This window comes from Anticarsia gemmatalis, chromosome Z (genome assembly GCF_050436995.1).
Source record: "Anticarsia gemmatalis isolate Benzon Research Colony breed Stoneville strain chromosome Z, ilAntGemm2 primary, whole genome shotgun sequence".
NCBI lineage: Eukaryota > Metazoa > Arthropoda > Insecta > Lepidoptera > Erebidae > Anticarsia > Anticarsia gemmatalis.
The window spans coordinates 3,549,851-3,570,930 of record NC_134776.1 but is presented as its reverse complement, the minus strand read 5'-3'; the positions used below and the strand labels follow the sequence as shown (position 1 = coordinate 3,570,930).

The 21,080-nt window shown below is 34.2% G+C and overlaps 1 protein-coding gene across 2 annotated transcripts in view; it reads left to right on the top strand.

Moving 5' to 3' along the window:
- The window catches only part of LOC142986291 (ecdysone-induced protein 78C-like), a 118,390-nt gene that overhangs the window by 13,293 nt on the left and 84,017 nt on the right, over positions 1–21,080 (top strand). The window contains exon 1 of one of the 2 annotated variants that reach the window (XM_076134714.1): positions 4,718–4,943. The exons of the other annotated variant lie outside the window; for it this stretch is intronic. Within the exon in view, the coding sequence (XP_075990829.1) occupies positions 4,814–4,943 (130 nt within the window). The 5' untranslated portion in view covers positions 4,718–4,813. Of the gene's footprint in view, positions 1–4,717; positions 4,944–21,080 lie in introns of those variants that run through there. 2 annotated transcript variants of the gene reach the window in all.

The following is a 21,080-nucleotide window of genomic DNA, read 5'->3' as shown; positions in this document are numbered from 1 at the left end:
CGTTATCGTACTCCACTACTATTGATAAATATTCGTTTAGTTTTTGATTGAAACCTAAAACCTTTCTTTATTATTTTCTAAATCTAAATCTACTGTAGTCATGATTATCTCATTAATATTCTAAGTCAAAATAAATCTAGCATTATTTTTGAGTGAGAAGATTTCAAGATTCCATTATTTTCTTTAACTAAATAAAGCGTTTGGTGACGTGTGCTTAGAAAACAAAATCATTGAACTATCGATGAAGACACCTTACCACCAATAACTAATTCAGAAGTTGATCCCGGGTACTTCTCAACAAATCTTATGAGACACCCGGCCTATCTGGTAATGGCACTGCTTTGCAAAACCTTTACACGTACCACAAACAAAAACCAACCATAGCTCTTGGTATTAAACTACAAACTCCCTTAACAACGTAAAACATGTTTGATTAGATGCTAACACTCACAAGTTCTAACACAGCATTAGAAACTCCACCTTCACTTTTGTAATTTAAGGTGGATATTTGCTTGTTATCAGGTATTTCGCAGAAATTCCCGGTTCATTGACCTGAGAAAGGTTGGATTGCGCGAGCGCCGCTCGGACTGATATCGTCGTGTTGCTAAACCTTCCTACTGCACTTCAACTGATATTTTAATGACTATGTTATTGTTACTGCTTTAGAGACTTTTATTAACATCTAGAATATAGTATGATATCATTTGTATAACGGTTTTGTAGGTACAAAAAGGGCATTACACTTTAATCCCTGGATAAGTATGAGATAACTTATCAAATGGAAAACATTGCACTACATAAATTTCTGATATTTGCAGTCCCTTTATCTAGTAGATAGGTCATCTGACAGAATTTGTTAGGTATGAAACGGGTTCTAAGTCAAACAGATGTAGGTATTGAAATAAGAAACCATTTTCAGTTAAGAGATTTTTTACTAAACAAAGACGAGTTCGATTTGATTGTTTTGGTAGTCTATGCGACTGCATATCGTAGAGCTTTTGGTACATGTGTCAAACAAAGCCGGTCTAGGTGAACTAAATGTCCTAAGTTGGTGAATGTGGTTGTGATTGGAGATTTACAATTGGCTGTGATTCACTTTCATAACTTTTACTTTGTTAATAATTATTTTAGTTCTAGCTAATTTTATATAAATTCTTACTGATTTCCCTTCTTTGTTTTAACATTTCGAGGCATATACTGACGTGACCGCTGTCACGCCTGTAGTTCTTTGAGTTATTTGAACATAACTCTAACTTAAACACATCATATAACTTCAAAAACGCAACTCAAGTTAAAAAAACAAGTTATGGAATAATGTAGAATAACTTTTCCTAGGGGAGGCCATCGATCAATGATCTAAGCAAAAAGTTAACGTTCCCTCTCTTTCACACCCGTCTATTTGGACAGAGATAGCGACAATAATTACTGTATGCATCATTTAAACGAGCAGACGTGCTTTTATTTATACTTATCACGTTAAAAGAAATGTGTAAAAGAATTGTTAGTTTTGCTTCAGTTCCTTTGACTTACAGAATTTTTTAAGCGTAGAAATTGCGATTGAAATGTATGTAATGAATAGCATAGAACTGGGTGCATGGTGATTCGTAAATTCAGAATACAAAGTCGAGAACTTCGATATACTTGGAGCCGATTGCAGAGCTATATAATTATTTTCGTCGTCTTCATGTTTTAGCTAATTTTATCATAAACCTTAACGAATGTTACCCTAGATTGACGTACATACACAGCGATGAACTCTGGTTTATACATTCGCAAGATTCAAATCCGCTTGTGGCCAGCGTGATTGACTTGCCCTGTTTGTTATTTTGCAAGAGGACTGTTTTTTTATTATTATTTTTACTTTAGTTTAACAATGTGCCTGACTAATTTTATACGTAAGCACCTTACGCTATTATCAGGTCGTCAAGGCGGCCCTCTAACTTAACATTTTTCAAACTGCTTAGTGTCTCGGAGAGGCTTTTCTTTTGATTCCTATTTTTACAAAGCCATCTGGTACGTAGAAGTACTATGCTGCTTAAATATCTCTCCTTTTCTTATTTTGATGAGGTTTTTTGACAATTTAGTTTTTCAGGCAACGAAGAATATGAGTCTGCTTTAAATAAATGAATTTTACCAAAAAAAAATGGGGAAAAATGGGTGGAAAAAAATTATGGAAGATGGAGGTAAACTACTGAAAACATTGATAGATCTTAATTTACTAAAAGGAAACGTGCATTTATGACTGAAAATAAATAAACTGGCATTCGAAGATTTTTAATGAAGTTGAGTAACCAGTGTTTTTCTTCTTCTAAAAATCCTTATATTCAAATTCCAAGCCTTAAAACTACAATTATAGTAATCTCAACAATCAGATGTCGAATAAAACGTACCCAAAAAGTATTGTGTCACCGTAAAATCGGATAACGATTGGGAACATTCAAAATATACGACAAGCATAACAACATATGTATAAAATAGGTGAATAAATTTATAATACTTACATAAACAATGAGAACTGTTTTCATTACGTTTTTGGAAATCGGTCAAGTGCAAGTGGGAATATTCGGAGTTAGAACAATTCGCGAGAACATCTTTTATGGTATAAGCTATTCATAAAAATTGTGATATTTACAGTTGATAGGTCGGGTATTTGCATCTCTTGTTTTGTGCTTCAGTGGTGAATTTTAGAAAAATAGCATGTAGCAAAGCACGTAATATTAAAATTTATTGGTTTAGCAACTTAACCATATGAGCTTCACGGGAGGATGCAGATTTTTTGTTTATAACTACTTATACTAAAATTAAATACTAAACTAAAACAGCTAATAACTAAAACGCTTTAGGAGCATCATGTAATTCACACACAACTTTTAAAACTCTGAAAGTGTAAGTAGTTGTTACAATCAAATACAAGTAACAAAAACATTTATTTCTTTGAAGGTAATAAAAAGTTGTAATAAAATACGTTATTTTTTAATCACTATTTAATAATATTATACTGCAAGATACATAATAAAAGGATAAAATATCAGGCTGACAACTGTAACACTTCAATTCTTTCGTCGTAAAGATATGGTTTGAAAAAAAAAACCACATTTTTACATTCTTTTAATTATGTGCTAGCAATTAAAAGAAGATAAATGCTGCTTTTATTTTCTTTTAACTGTCTCTTTTTTTAACCCATTAATGTCCCACTGCAGGGCAAAGGTCTCCTCCCAAGGCCAAACGAGGATTTAGGCCTTGAGTCCACCACACTGACGAAGTGCGGGTTGGGGAAAGTCCCCATGCATGCCCGCAATAAATGTATTAAACCAATTTTAGGTTTCATCACGACGTTTTCCTTCACCGTTAGAGCAAGTGATAATTGTTTCTAATACAGACATAACTTCGAAAAGTCATTGGTGTATTACCTCGGGCTAGAACCTGCAACCACTTGCGTGGGAGGTGCCAACTTCACTTGGCTATCACTGCTTTTTATCTGTCAATAACTTTTAATAGTGATGGGAAACATAGTGTGTGGTACAAGGTCGTGCAATTATGACAGATCGATGTGATCTTCAAGGCAACAACCCATGACGCGTGGCTGTCATGTGCGAAGTCCCACTGTCACAATAATTGTTGTAATTATACGACGGAACTTCCGATGTGTAGTGTTACCAATATGAAGGGTTCGTGATGATAACTGTATTATTTATTCACTCATTTATCGCTTTTGTATCGAGTGTTTTATATTGAATTGTTTGAAATGATATGGCAGTTTTTGTATGTGATAGGAGCTCGACCTTTTTGTAGAAAATTTGCCAAAAATAGTGCGATAGTTAATCTGGGGCATTTTAAAAGATATGAAAGAAGCATTATGAGCTTACAATTTATTTTATTTTGAAGTCGTGTATTTTATTTTGGGTTGCCGGAGTCCGATGGATGAGGGCGGCCCAGGACCGGTCCTATTGGCGCTCGATGGGGGAGGCCTTTGTCCAGCAGTGGACGATTCCCGGCTGAGATGATGATAAGTATGTTTGCAAAATAGTGGTGAACTATTTCCTTGGAACACGATTGAAATAAGAAAAAATATGATACTACCACAGACAGCAAAATTGATATTTGCAGGAGAACATGAAAGAAAGGATTTTGTATAACCTTTGATCATTTGCGAAATAGAAAAATAAGTACATATCTACTCTTTTCAATTGCGAAATGATTAACTGTAGTACCTATTTGACAGACACCTAATTGATGACCTGCATCCAATAATTGAGCAGATGCAGTGACGCGTGAACACATTCTGTCAATTGAAAGCAAATTGGAGGGTTCTAAAGTGCAAACATCGAAGGCCTGCAATTTAACAAAGGAATACTTCTCTATAGTGCGGGTGCTTTAGCTTCGTCAACTTGTGATTTTATAGGATTTAATATGGATGAAAGGAATCAGGCTCTGGAACTGTTTTGTTTAAAAAAACTACTACAGATATTCAGAGCTCGAGTGTTGATAATATGTACTCTTTTGTAGTACAGAATTGGGCCATCTCATTACACCGCGGCCGTCAATCGACTATCACGCTCTCAGTAATATATCCCATGATTTTCCGCAAAGAGCGTGAACACATCTTATTTTTATGTATTTATGCGGCAAAAAACACACCAAGACGAATCCAAAAAACTCTCACTGCTCCGTTTAGCGGTGCGGTGCGCGGGCGCCGGTAGCGAAGTGCTGTGAAGGCACCAGTCAAGCTTGGGAAAGCTCAGTGCGCGGATCGAACCGAGGGCCGGCGGACGCGAGCCGACGACACCCGAAGCACGGCGGACATGTACGGACTATGGACGTGTGGAGCGGTCGACCGCCCGCGGCATGCGCGCGCGCATCGCCGCCCCACGATATAGACACCACCGACAAATTCGCACTCACATTTTTTGAGAGCAAGCCATCACCCCAGCTTCCTAAACAAGGTGTGTTGTCATTACTTTACCATTATGTATTAGCGATGCAGGGATGGACGCGACCATGCATCTATACTTGTATGGCCGGGCTGCGCGCTGTCCGTGGTCACAGGCGGAATGGTCAGGGAGCAGTGCTCATCGCACGATGACTGCATTGTACTTATTCATCACACTCGACAATTATATGCCTTTGTTAGCTCAATATTTAGTCCAGGTTGCATTAGTTTCAAACCTGATTGGTCAGCAAATAGAGTAGGTATGCGTGATTGCGTTAATCCCCGTGTCGTATTACGCATAATCATAACTTTAGCGTTAGCGTTTCATGTTTAATATAATATGATACAGGAATTGACGCATTATTTTACGTTTGACGCTTGCACCCGTGGGCCCAAGATTTGTCATCAATTTAAATTGCACGCTCGCGATAATTCCTGTACCGTATTATACATTAAAATGTGTTTACTTTATGCCTGTAGCGATGAAAATACACGTCATCTTGTATGCGAATGTACCATTCCTTTTTTTGTTCGATAGCGTTTAGTTGAGCTTTGTTCGGATGCAGCAATGGATTGTCAATTGTTTATGCTAACCAGAGATTGAAAGTGATTACCATATTCGTATTCGCCTTTGGTATTGTTTTCGTTGCCGGTGTTTCTTACATTTACATTGGGACGGTTTATTACATATTCTGCAACTTAATGTGAACGAAACTGTGGGATAACATGCTACAAAATAGCGGAAAATAAAATGCTTTTAAATGAGTATGCTTATCTTGAATATATTTTGTGTAACGATAAATTCGATCGCTCTTTTTACTCTTAAATAACAATAGTGGCTAATGAAAAGAAAAGTCTTAGCGAAATCGCAATAAGAAGAAAACGAAATTCCTTCCGCGTTCAATACGACTATCTAGATGTTCATTTGAAACTTGTGAAAGTAATGTTATTTTTAAAATGAAACTGTAACTGATGATTATTTCTGAGAATATATTTCTTCGAAAATCGTAAAAACTACTTTTGACTAACTTAGAACTTTAGTCTGCTACAGATTTATAGTCGAAATGAAACTATTGTTTATCAGAGAAACATATTCAGAGTAACATTATCTTAAAATGTCTGTATTTCCTAATTTAACAAGTTATTAAGATCCGTACAATTCACGTAGTGTTATGTTTTGTAGTTCGGTGTCAATGAATATCTACATACATAACAATAATTTAATGCATTATAAAATGAATATGTTTGTCTGCTTTTACTGGATTAACATTTTCTTTGACGATAAGGAAAACATTACAATTGTGTTAGAAAGGATATTGAAAAATCCTTGTTATAACTTGATGACAGAATAAATCAATCTGCAAATAAGCAAAATAAAAATCAAACTTTTACTCCTTTAACATTTTCTTTTACGATAAGGAAAACTGTACAATAGTATTAGAAGGGATATTAAAAACCTTGTTTTAATTTAATGACGGAAGAAATCAATCAAAAATAAGTAAAAATCAAAGTAAAGTACAATATAAGTTATTTTTATAAATAAGAGGATACAAAAACAAGATGTTATGAGATTCTCAAGTCCAAACGCCTCACGTCACTACCGTTAGGCATTTAGATACAGTCCGCTATCACTATACAATGCAAATTTTACGACGTTCCAACTTATTTTGTATACATTGCTCGTTTAAAACAGTAACGCGTTAATGTAGTCACGAGACTGCCTTACATAATTTGCAGTGGACACGAAAATGAGGTAAAGGTCGGTTATTTATGATGCCCGTGGTCGAAGTGATTCGACGTTGTTTTAGCTTATTTATCCAAGTATAATTTGAGAGTGTTATTTCTCAGAATTTGAGTGTGAACTGTATTGGAGTTTTCATTGATAGGCGTAATATGAAATGTTCATTGTCTTTCAATAGGTATATCGGATATATGAAGCTTAGGAATGGTGTTTTATAGCGAAGAAAGTACTAGAATAAACTAAGTTATAGGAAAAGAGATGGCGATATTGAAATAGCATGAAAGACTATTAACCAATAATCTAATAAATTAGGATAGGTTGAGTAAGATGGAAAAAATACAAATTATTGCCTACGACAGACTATAAAAAGCAATAAGAAAGCTTTAAGAAATTAACTTATAATAGCTAGAACATTTTTATAAATGTTCTAGCTATTATAAGTTACTTGTGATTCACTTTTAAAAATATGTGTTCATTTACTTTTTCTTCTGAAATATGCAGTTGACATAACTTTAATTGACAAAAGAATCCACGTGCAATGGCACTGGAGTCGATAACCTTATCAATTGTGCGACACAACCGCATTTAACTAAGTTATGAAATAATTCGTTCAACAGCTGATTTCTGACGCATCTCTTACTTGATCTTTGTATTCAAAACCGTGATTTTTAATAACTTCTCAGATAGACAGAAAAACAATTATGTATTGCAGATTTGGTATCAGTATCCGTTTTTTAACATCCCCCCATTGCTTTTTCCTTAATTTTAAATTATATATTATATTAAGTGTACAGAATTGACCTCTCTACAGATTTATTTTTAGTATAGATATATAATCACCCTTTGCTTTATTTACCTAAAATACTTGAATCGATTGGCCCTCATTTTTACCCGATGTTTAGAAAGAGTCAGGCCGTGCTTTAAAGTTTTAAATTCTAACGTTAACTGTGTTCAATTTTAAGGACTATAAAGTAACTTATTCATTTTAAGGATTATCAATATTTATTCCTTCAAAGAAAGCCGATGTTTCCAAGTCTATTCGCGTTCAACAAGTGAGACGAGGCTGCGACTAACATTCGTTCTGAACTCGGAAGTAACTGCAACGCCTTGCCTAGGCTGTGTTCATCAGTGTTTAAACCTTTTATATCCAAAACCAGTAGTCAAAGGGCAAGGTAAAAGTTCTAACCAAAGCTTTTTAATGTGTTCGCCAGACGTATATATTTTGACCACTAAAATACATTTTGTTCCTGTGCCGTTATTGGCCCCTTTGTTGACCATAATGTCTTCGGTAGTCTGCGACTTACTAAGTACAAAAATAGCATTTTGTTTTCGGGGAAAATAAATCTCTTGTCAAACTCAAAATACAGGCAGAGATGAGTTACCGAATGTCTTATAATACCGCATAATATTAATACAATTTTAAGATTAAATTCAATTTGTACATTCCGCGTATATTTTATCGAATTCGACTGTTGTTAAAATAACTATGCAAAGAACTATCTTTATTTTCCCGTAACAACTTTAAAAGTATTCAAATCAACTTCGAATAACATAAAGTGATCGTTACACTTAAACTTTCTCTAAACACAAATCTGAGATCCAGTATCAAATAACAGAAGTCATTGACCTTAAAAAAACCTTCATCAAATTATAACAACAAAAAATAACACGAGAATAAAATCGGAAGTATAAAGAACAGCTGATGTATAAATATTCATGTTTTAAGGCTTGTTTGTACACGTCCTATGGCGTTAAGGAGGGAGATGATCGCGGAGGGGAAGAGGGGGTTGTGGGGAGGGGGGCAATGCCTCTGCCCGCTGCCCCTCGCTGGCCAATGACCCCACATGTTATGCAATGCCACTGCCGTAAGACATAATACAGTGATAAAGACTCTCATAAGACAGTTCCGCACCGGCCGGTTTTCTAGCTCCGAGTTTGAAAGTTATGTTTTTTAGAAACACGTAAGGGTGTAAGTTAAAAAGTCGTGTGGGAAAATGTGAAGAAAGGTGTAATAGTAGTTGAGAACTAGGAGTTATTTATTGCATAGAACATTATTTATTTTGATGTATTTACTCGTATTGCGTGATAATAAATACGCTAATAAAAATAGTGTTTTTGTAACATTATAATAATTTATTATCCTTTTTTATACCATAATTCCGCAACTAAATTATTTGAATTCAAATAATATAACTATAAAAAGCTAAAAATAGGAAACTAACTACATACTAAAAAGCACTTAACTTCACTTATGTACATAACTTTCAATCTAGATAGTAATTATTGTATAAAAGTTCCCCTTTGTCACTAATACAACTAGTATATGCCCTTGAATGATAAAGAATTGTTATCAGTAGAGTCAAGGCTAAGTTTGCCTTCAAGGAGGTCAAGTTTATCACAATGCAACTCACACACAGCATCAGCTGACTTTTTATAACCGTCACTACAAGTGTCTACTACTGTGGTTAGAAGATCGACTTGCGATATCAGACACTTGGGTTGGAGTCTGTTTTGTTTAATAAACAGTTAATTCCTGTCATGATTTTTTTTTGTTAAAGCGTTCGGCGGAAAAGTTTTTAATAAATTATTACAATGTTTGATTAAATCTGACCTTGTTTTTTGTTATATGCATGTTAGTTATTTTTATAGTGCGATAAATGCATTACATTATGGCGTCCATAATCTAGTCATGGGAATTAAATGCAATTTTTTTTTTAAATTCGGGAATTGTCTAGGTCTTTTAATTTTTTTTATGTTTGTATATAATTAATGTTTTAATTTTGACAATTATTCTTCGCAAAAAATTGACTAGGCATGTTTACAAAGTAAACATTTGAAAGCTATTTTAATAGAAAACAAACACCATGAGTAGTAATTTCCAAGAAGTCACTAATTGGCATGTTTATCAGACACTCCCACCAGTTTCTCGAAAATATTACAAACAAAATGATGAAAGCATATTGACAGACAATTTCATGGTGTCCCATATACATTAGAACCATCGTAACAGTCACCAGTAACCATTTTTCACGAACGTTCAAAGATGCGTCGTAATTTTTGCTATGTTCTTAACTATGTCTTCAAGAACAAACAGAAGTAAAAATAAGTGGGCTGTTTCTCTACATTACACATACCACTTTATGTTTTGGTGTTTTTCTGTCCGTCTGAAGTCACAGTTTTAAATGCTATTGAGCTTATACTAATAATAATTTTGCTGTGCAACGACCAAGAGTTTTATACGTGGGAGCAATATAATAGTCATGAAAAGAGATTTCTATGATTCGGATACAATCATTAAGAAGTTACTAAATAAATGTTTGAAAGCTTAGGCAAACATATTATAAACTCTGTATTTTCTGTTTTTTTGGAGCAAGTGATAATATTTTTTTAACTTTCTAAGCATTAACTTAAATACATCATGCTCTAATGCAGCGGTCGTGAAATACGTTCTATGCCTCTACGATCCCGACCAAACCTGAAAATGGTCCCACTTGCCCTGTTGGACCATTTATAGAAACATTTTCAAGGACCCCAAAAATAACCAAAAAGAGTTACTCTACTTTAAAGGTATGAAGACCACTGCTCTAATGTATACTCCAGTTTCGCAATGACAGGATTTCCGGTTCTCTGAAATACTCCAGACGTCATTGTTATGATATATCGTTTGATATCTTTTCACATGTGCCATTAGCTTTGACACCTCTGTCCTTTATAACCTATGTTTTGGTTGTATGGCGTTCTAGGAGCCTCTAATGAGAAGATTTTAGTGGTTCTATGTAATGATTAATTAGTATTGATATATGCATGTTTTGTGTAGAATGACATTGTAGAAGAAGTGTTGTGAAAATTTTTCTTGTGAGAAAAGTATGTCTACATATTACAACATGCATTATATTGTGTACTGATACTAATTTATCAAGTAAGAATCAAGACTTAACATTTTTGGATAGATGATTCGGTACAGATTGTGGATTTCGTAAGTTCAGTTACTTTATAAGATGAGTAAAAAGAGACGTTTTTCTGGAAAACAATTTATCTATGTTTTGTCTATATTATTGTTTGCTAGAACGTTAAACTTATTCATTAAATAAATTTATCTAACCACAGAAAAGGCAACTCAGTAAATTAATACACATACATATTTGCACACATAATAATATTTTGGAGGACTAAAACGCAATAATCTTTTAAGTTTATTTAACTCTACTGTATTTTATAAACCTAAGTTTGTTATTGAAAAAGCATCTAAAACCTAGAGAAAGCTATAGGGTCAGCGCAGACCAAGAGGAGCGCAGCGGAGAGGATTTTTTTAACGCACTTGAAAATCAACTTTAAATTAATTAAAATAAAGTGCATAATTGCTTGAACCTGACAAAAAATGCTCGGCGTCCTCGAGGATGCGCGGGTATCCCCGCGCAAACTCGAGGACGCGCGAGCATCGTACGAAAAATTTCAATGTTGTTACTGAGTTTAAAGAGAGAGAACGTCATTTTTATTCTTCTTCAGTCAAAAGAGCAATTATAATCATGGCCCAGTCTACCATCGTTGACGAATTTTCACGAAAACTGGCCTGTTTAATGAAGAATGGTAACCTAGAAAGTTTTCCTCGCGCAGGCCTTAGGCTCAGCGCAGACAGACCGGAATAATCCTCGCGCGGTCTCGAGCTTTTTCTTTACGACTCGCGGATGCTCGAGCATGCTCGCGACTGCTCGAGCCTGCGCGAGGAAAACTTTCTAGGTTACCATTCTTCATTAAACAGGCCAGTTTTCGTGAAAATTCGTCAACGATGGTAGACTGAGCCATGATTATAATTGCTCTTTTGACTGAAGAAGAATAAAAATGACGTTCTCTCTCTTTAAACTCAGTAACAACATTGAATTTTTTCGTACGATGCTCGCGCGTCCTCGAGTATGCGCGGGGATACCCGCGCATCCTCGAGGACGCGCGAGCATTTTTTGTCAGGTTCAAGCAATTATGCACTTTATTTTAATTACTTTAAAGTTGATTTTCAAGTGCGTTAAAAAAATCCTCTCCGCTGCGCTCCTCTTGGTCTGCGCTGACCCTTATAGAAGTACTCAATATTCATATTCATTCACGTTCATGAACGTGCACTATTTGTGACACATGCGTTGTTCGTCACGTACCTCCGTGATACGCGACACTGACAATAGATGGCGTTACACGTTGTTTTGTACTGTGCAGTACAGTTTTACTGAATTTCAAGTGATCTTTGGCAATGGAATTGAAAGCAAAGCTTACGTATGCTTCGAGTTAAACTCCCTGATTGATGAAAAGTAATAGATAGATATTAATAAAATAATAGTTGTTTCGGATACTGTCTTGTGCTTTGAATCTATTTTTTATGTTTAAAAGATTATACAGACCTTAAAGAAATTTCAGAAAGACTTGATGAGATAAATATTTATATCATCTAAGTACATATATTATGTTTCGTAATACAGTCACTCATTATTAAATTACTTCTAAAATTTCATAGTGCTTAAAAATAACTACCACAATTTACTCGTAAATTCAACCTTAAATCCCTTACAAAGAAATAGCCAATACAATATAATAAGCATTGCCATTCAACGTGGCAATGCTGCCAGCCTTCTGGGCACGTTACCCGAGGACGGCGATGCGGAGATATTTTATGATGCCTTATTTTAATTTTATTTATGTTTAATTCCTTTATTATTATTTTTTTCGTTTGTACATATAAAATTATTATTTAATATATTAATTTAATGTTTAGTTTTAATTATTATTGTTAAAATAGATTATACTTTACAATTTATTCACTGTTATTAAAAATCGTTATACAATATCATAATAATACATTATTTCCCAACCCGTATACAGAAATTTCACAATCAGCGACACCTTACACTTCCGGCGGGACCTTGAAAACACACAATAAATGCAAAATTAACACATTTTATCAACAAACATCATTTCTACAATATCGTATTAAATTTCCTATACACACAAAATAGTTTATGTCGCCTTAGTACTACGCCTTTGTTATAGTCAGGTGTTACAAACACGAGGCTCGCAATATAAGCGGATTGGTTGCTAAGAAAATATACTAAGAATTTAAAACTATTTCTTATTTGTTATCAAGAAACTAAGCTTAGAAGATGGGACTATTTCTAATGTGTAGTTATAATTTAGGTAAAATTGAGATGTAATAAAATTGCTTCGTATTTATTCTTATGGAGCAAAAAAAAATATTTTAGTTTTATGTGTAATGTATGTAAATATCCATTTTAGTTTCAAAGATTAAGATTTTTTTGTTACAAATTAAATGGAGCAGAATGTGTGTCAGCTTGTTTTAATCCAAAATACATTCGCTTGGAAGCAAAGTACCTAGAAGATAATCTCGTAAAGCTTTAAGTTTATTTTCAAGTAACTACACAAGTCAACAAATATACTGGAACAAACCATATCACATACTAAGTTATCTTTCAGAATAAAATATTTACCCAACAGTTGATAACACCTGACTTTAAACGATTTACCTATATTGTAAAATACGATACCTTATTACGAAAGACAAAACGATCGGCGCACGAAATCGCAGCCTTTACCAATGACGCACTCTTATAGACCTAATTTGATATTGCATCACAGTACAAGCAAGCTTTAAATATAAATCTAACCCATTATAGGCCCACTGCTGGGCACCGGTCTCCTATTAAACAGGGATAGGTTAGCCCTTGAGTCCACCACGCTGGTCATGTGCGGCTTAGACTTTGCATGTCTTCAAGAAATGTTAAGTTAATGAATTGTAAGATTGTAATGTTAAGAAATCAATTAACTTTTAGTTCATGTTCAATTTATGTTCAATTTATTCAAATAAATTAATGCATACAGTTTAACATAAGTCTTATAGTTAGAATATTAGGTAGGTACATAATAAAAACATTAGTATGCAAGGTTTAGGAAGGAATGGGAATTTGTTTATCTATCACAGTCACACTGCATTAGAACATTAAACTTTCACGTTTAGCGCAGTGGTTGAAGTAGTCACAAGGGTAGCATCGCGTGTGCTGGGTTCGAATCCCTGCCGAGACAAATCTTTGTGTGATACGCACGTGTATTTGTTCTGAGCCTGGTTGTCAATTTATCTATATAAGTATGTATTTAGAAGTTATTTGGTTACCATAGTACAACGTTTTGCTTAGGTTGGATTCAAATAAGCGCGTGCGAGTTGTAAAATGATATTAATTTATTATTTATTTAGATCTATATAATATTCTTATATAAGTCTCTACCAGGCCTCAAACCGCACACTGCCTACTCCTAACCAACACAATGAACCACCGATATTAATAACCTATCTATAATACCTCCTCTAACCCGATAATGTTTCTCAAAGGGGTATATTGCATGATAAGCGTATTACATGTCTAATTACAGTACCATACATACATACACACACTTACAAACTGCTTATGTTATTGACAGATGGTAATTAATTTGATGTTCCTAAGCTTGTTACCGCTAAGAGCTGATCGGGGACCGCTGGTGCATCTAGAAGTGTCGTACAAAAATAGTCCTTAGAGTGTGTGAAAATTATTATACGTTACAACGAGTTTCGTCAGCTTTTAAATATTTTCTCGTGTGAAAATGTTGTTTTTTAATTCATGGTTATAAACTATGTGTAGGTTAAATCGTATGAAGAAGTTTTTGCGTAAAAAGATCCATAGTACTTAACAAAGTTTTGCATTTATCATATAACTACGAATTAAATGGTTAATGTCGCGTTTACATTTTGTTTTCAATCTTTATATAATAATACTTCTGTAAGTGTGTATGTCACTGAACTTCTCTTAAACGACTGGACCGATTTTGATGAAATTTTTTGTATGTGTTCAAGGAGATCGAAGAATAGTTTAGATTCACAATTTTGTCCGCTGGACAATATTTTTTAAATTAATTTTTAATTTATTAGACAGGACAACGTCTGTCGGGTCCACTAGTATAATAATATAAACGTAGTGATCGTAGAATCTCACGCATATAGTGATCTAAAACAGATCCTTGTCCACATGTATTTAATCTAACTATTTGCCTTACTTCTATCCATTTACGCACAAAGCTTCCTTTGGATACGACACTTTGTTTATCAAACCAACGTTGAAAACGTTACAAACAACTTCATTTTTAGGTTACAATACACGTACATCTATAAACTTAATACATAGAGGCGATATCCCGCCACAATCCACTACCAACAACAAAATAACTATCGACAAAATTATGAAAAACTGTTCACTGACTTCATTTCACAAAATAATAACTATCGTTCTCTTCAAGTTTTGGTAAATATTTAACGCTCGTTGGACGATGGCGTTTATAACCATCTGTAGAAACTAACATTATAGCCTTATCAGCTAGATTTGGGAAGCATAGTGCACTGTCACAATAGTGACGTCACTAGTCCCCTCATACACAGAGTCGAGACCCCCCATGGAACAGTAATTAAATGCTAGTTTGTCAACGTTCGTAGCCTCGTCACGAAGGTGGTCGAAACGCCTAGGCTTTCTGAATCCTATACAAACAAATTTTGTATGAAACATAAGAAATATTTGTTCATAATATATATTTCGTTCTTACTGTGTTTTTTGTATAGGTCCCTGTAGCAAAAAAATCATTTAATTCTTAGACCTAGAGGAGACCTTAGTGAATACGAAATTAAGACAGACTATTGTAGTGTAGTAGAAATGAAATGAAGACAATATTATGTATATATAGACGCACACACTTTAATCATCACGTCGCAAATAAATTATTTTAACTAAACACTACAAAAACACGCACCTCATTTTGTAAAACAAGTCTGTCTTAAGTCAGTCTTGATTGACCGCGATCGGCGCTAAGTCTATTTCACAAGTCGAAGGTTTAAGATAAGATAAAAAAACGTATTGAAAAATAGACGTCAATAAGGGTTAGCTAATACATCTCAATTTATCGCTTTATAACAAGAGTCAACACATACCTAACTATAGTAACTCTACCTTTACTAACGATAGGTTATTGACTCCGGCCGTTAATACGAAAGGCCTGAACATCCCATCTGAAATCTGCACACAAAATTGCGGATAGATACGTATTTGAGCTAAGCAAACGCTTTTCAAAGGCTGGTTACAAACTCAACCGTTCAATGGGAATCGATCCTAAGGGTGTATTTATGCACCAGTGCACATTTGGTGAATTACAACACTCGTTAGAAGGTGAAATGAGGTCACATTCTGACCACCACGGACCTGGGAAATTAGACTGCAGCAAATGGGAAATTTTATTGTCGATGGTAAAAAGTAGGTACGATCGCTAACTTCAGATTTTAATTGAGTGTTATTAATTAACTTGAAGTTAGAAATGTTTGTATGACAGGGGAATTTATCGGATTAAAACAAGTAAAATAATTTATTTGCTCAAATGTGGTGTACATAAATAAATGAAAAAGCGCATATTCTGCCACATTTAACGTGCTAATATTTATACATATTATTATAACAATTATTACATTACCTACTTACTTTCCCCATTTGATGCTTCAAATATACAGTGGTGAGCTTGGTACACAAACTAAGACCCCAATTGACTTAGACTAACTCAGTTTGCATGATTAGATCTATTAAACTAACACATATTGCTAGCTAAAACATCTTATATGTAACATATACTGAACTCGTTTCCTAAATAAATTGAGTTAAGTATGTAGTTACCAATTAAATATTAGCAAAAAAATTACCCCAATCAAATTTATTAATAAAATTTATTCTCAATTTATTATATTATTAAGACTTTTTCAGCGTTGCTTAGTATTGACTCCGGACAAAGACAAAATAACATAGCCCTACTTAAAAATACGTAAGAACCTCGTAATACGCCAGTCCTTTAGTACAATTGCGGCCTAAAGGCTACATTCAAAGTTTGATTTGCACTTGATTGGTTAGTTAAAGGCCTATCACATGTCAAAGGCTGTGATTAAACACCCTCTGATGACGATCAATGGTTGTATAGAATTGTTAGCTCATGATTACAGGTACGATGTCTGTGTAGTAATTTCCCGAATCCCATAGTAATGCTAATGGTAATAATGTAAATATAACCGTTTAGTGGTCTTTGTTTTACAACAAAACGACAAAAAAAATCGTCTTTGAAAATTTGACAGAGTTGAAGATGAAATAATATACTAGGTGCTAAGATACATAAAAATAAATCAATAATTTTAATTTCAAGAACAACATAATAATTCGCGTGAACTAGTTGGTTATTAATATTTTCTGTAATAAACTTTACAGTGCGGCACTACCTACTTAAATAATATAACAATCATCATTTCGTCAAATGTATTTTATTATTATCTGTTTATTATCTGAAAGTATAACAGAACGCAGTGTTTAAGGTCCTTTACGTGGTGCCTTGAATTCGACTCCCGACTCGACAAAAAATCTTTCAGGTTTCGATCTTTGTATCCAACGCTTGTTTGTATGTTTGTTAAAGTCTCGCTCCACAAGAACGCAAGATTTACTCCTAACACCGGAGTACTTTATTAAACAATGTTGTCTTATAAATAACTCATAAAGCCTGTTCTTATCACACTCCTGTTATCAAGCGTCTCAGTATCAAGCCCAACTAGATTAGCTCTAGGATCTGTCTTTAACGAAGAGCCCGACATAATACAACCGCAGCCCGAAGGGATTACTTCTATTCTAAGAATATGTTGTTTTATAAACGTTCAGAATCTCTTGGAAAGAGAAAAATGAGACATGTCTTTAAAGTACACCTTGAGAGCTTCTAAGAGATGAAGAAAACTATACATAGTTTTCTTTTAAAATTAGGAAGTTTTAAAACTAAAACTAATTATGTTAACATATTTTTATATTAAAGGGGATTTCTACTGCGTAGTAGTTAATGCGATCGCCATATCGCTCCTATTACATATTGCAGTCGAATTTTACATGTATTTGTGTCTCAAGGAACAATTTAACAATTTTTGGCTTTGTGAGTTGTGTTTATTGATCGCGTGTCTGTTAGTGCCTCTACGACACAAGATTTATTCCGGTGTGGGCTAAGTCTTTTGAAAACCACAGAATATATTGTGGATTACGTAAATATTTCGCTACGAGAAGGAATCGAACTTGAGGCCTTAGTAGATTAATTCTGATCACCGGTTACATTATCAAAGGGCTAGTTTTATGGCTTATAGATAAGATTCAGTTAACGTATCCGACACATAAGGTGATTACAAATGTATGGAAACAATTATACCACGTGAATTTTTGACAGTTTTATGCTAATATTTATTTAAAGTCTTAAATTTTATCTCTGTTATCCTATGAACAAAATAATAAAGTTGTTTTTAAAAGCTTTTCTGCATTTTTCATTGTTAGAGTATTACGCATGACGCGGCTCCTCAATACAATATTTTACTAAACTGGTCTACAATAGAACTAATAAGGTCTCCTATAGTAAACGTTAAACCTATTATGAAGCATGAGGTGAAATTAAAAAATATGATAAAGGACTTTTGTCTATGAGTTGTTCCGTAGTACTAAGCAAGCATTTGTTTCTTTTCTATTGCGAAAAGGATTTCTTATAGGTTCGTGGTTGTAAAGGGGTAATACTGGGAATACTTATCGCCTTCGTATCAAGTAACTAGTAACATTTCTTTAAAAACAGTTCAATCTAAATTTACTAAGAACTCAGTTCTATTGTATTTTGTTTTTCTTAACTTCACTTGTTTTTCGCAACAGACTGTCTTTTATTTTTACCACAGACAAGCAAGAGAAGATCGTTTTACGCTCATATCAAATAGGTTTAATATTTTGTTATCAAGTTGCTAATTCATTTATAACATACTAGCTTTTACCCGCGACTTCGACCGCCATTTTTCCTTGGTAATGCGTCATTTTCTAGGGGGAAAAGTAGCCTATGTCCTTTCTCGGGTATCAAAATATCTCCATACCAAATTTCATGCAAATTGGTTTAATAGTTTAGGCGTGATTGAGTTACAGACAGACACAGACAGAATTACTTTCGCATTTATAATATTAGTATGGATTGTTTACAAAACATTTCCGAACAGGTACTCGGAAGCTGTATAATAATAACAAAATCTGCTTCGATAGTGCTAGGAAATTGTCTACCTTTAGGTGTCTGTTCCACAAACCGTTGTCATGACAACGCACGTCAACTGAGACCCAAGAACTGAGGGTAGGTTCCTTAGAATATTGTTATAAGATTCTGTTAAATCTGTGACTGACAGGGTGATAGACAACTGACTCTGAATTCAAGAATTGTTTGTAGGAGACTTCTGCAAAAGATCAGTAGTAGTGTGTAGTACTAACTGGCGGTCCTGTATGACAAGATTTATGGATGTTCATGAAACAAGTAAAGTTTGTGAGGATAATTCCAAGTGGCGTTTTTCTGGTGCCGGCTCGCTCCTATGGGAAAAAAGCGTGATTTTATGTCAAAGTATTTTGTGGTGTGGTCAATATTTTAGGTGAAAGTATTTTGTGGCAAAAGCTACTTCAATGATTGCTAAAGTAGTTAAATCGATAACTACTGATATTTTATATGATATTTTGTCTTACTTAGTATGTTTAATTGGTACATAATTCCCGTGTAAAAAATCGTCGACCGCCCGACTAACTTGTGTATAGTCTCGCACTATAGGGAGTATCTGAAGTCTCTGTACGACTAAAGCTTTTTAGAAAGTTGAGTCAGTAAAGATTTGTAGTGTAACAGTTTTGCATGTTAAATTTTTATAACAAAGTTTTATTACACAAGTATTCCTTAAACTTTTAAATATCATGTCATACGCATCATGAATTATTACAAATTTTGTGCATTTCGTGTTTTCGTTTTGTGGGTAAATAGTACAAAGAAATCCGAAATACGTATTAATGGGTCACCCCTATCCCAAAACGCGAATCAAATTGACGACCCTTTGATGCAGATAAAACGGTTTAACGTTCACTGTAACCATAGTACCTAACGAGTGCAATAGAATATCGATCATTAGGGTTCAAAATCTAATCAAAGTCCCGTATGTAAATGACAACGGCTCTCTTTGAAACGTAGTTTCATTATGATGAAATAATGTATTAGCGCAGTCTCCTAGCCGCTCAATAAAGGCCTAAATCAGGAGTCAAATTAAATGTCCAGTCAAAGCTAAAATGTGGTTGGCCAGTGGCTCTCAAACTTTCTAAAAAATATTCTAAATCATCTTTAATATTTCGTTGTTTTGACTAATAACATGATCTTAAAATATATTATTTATTTTGCTTGCTTGATTTACCTATTTTTCAGGTAGCAATAGCTAATAGAAGTTAACTGACAACAGGCTCGAGACAGTGGCTTTATATGTATAACTAAATGAGAAATCAAAATATTTCGCAGGACCCAAAAAATCCACGAAAAGAAACGTCTATACAGTGTTTTTGAGTAAAGAGGATGGGATCTACATATTATTATTTGGAGTTTTGCCTCATTCAATGCATTCTGTACTCAGTTTGAAAATTCTGTCATCTTGTTTAATAAGGTTGCTGAAATCATAATATAAAAATACTTAGACAGTTTATGTGTTCGTACATTTACGTTTAATTTTTTTCAATGCTTGGCAATGGTCAGCTCCCGAATTACAGAGAACTTCACAGTCTCACGAACCTTAGGGAGAAAGCCTCAAGTCCAACATGACTCCAAAAATGTGTTGAAGAACTATTAGGCGTCCAACTTTTTCGTCACGATGTTTTTCCGTTTCGTTAGAGCAAGTGTTAACTAGGTGTTTATAATCCTAGGTTTATATTTTAACTTTTAGAACCACTGTACCAGAGGGACAAAATTCGAAATTCATTATTGCACCTCCGTTGTTCAGTTTGTGAATATTTACTCAAAGCCTAGTCACCCTCTCATACACACACACACACACACACACATACATACAGATGGCTACATTTGTTATATACTGTACTTTATCAATGTGTTTGAAATTGTGGAATTTGGCTATCAACAGTGACTATGGTGTAAAGGATAACAATAAAAGTGACGGTGCTTTAATACTCATGATTTCGGAATTAATGATAGGAATGATGTGGAAAGTTACATTTTTATTTAAGTTTGTTTATGGATATTTTTTTTCAAAAAGTTACATTTTGATTTTGAGTTACTTCGTAACGCAACTTGGAAGTTATTCGGACAGTAATTAAGACATCGATATTATTTTATGCCAACGTTTAGCATCCTGGATATAGAATCTGTCTCTTTCTCACAAGAAGATGAAGAAGAGAAGATCTAAAGCCATAAGTTACATAAAATATGATGTGGGTATCAAAAACTTTCAGAGTGCCTTGGGCATCGCTCTTAATTCATAGCTTTGTTAATAAGCCTATTTTT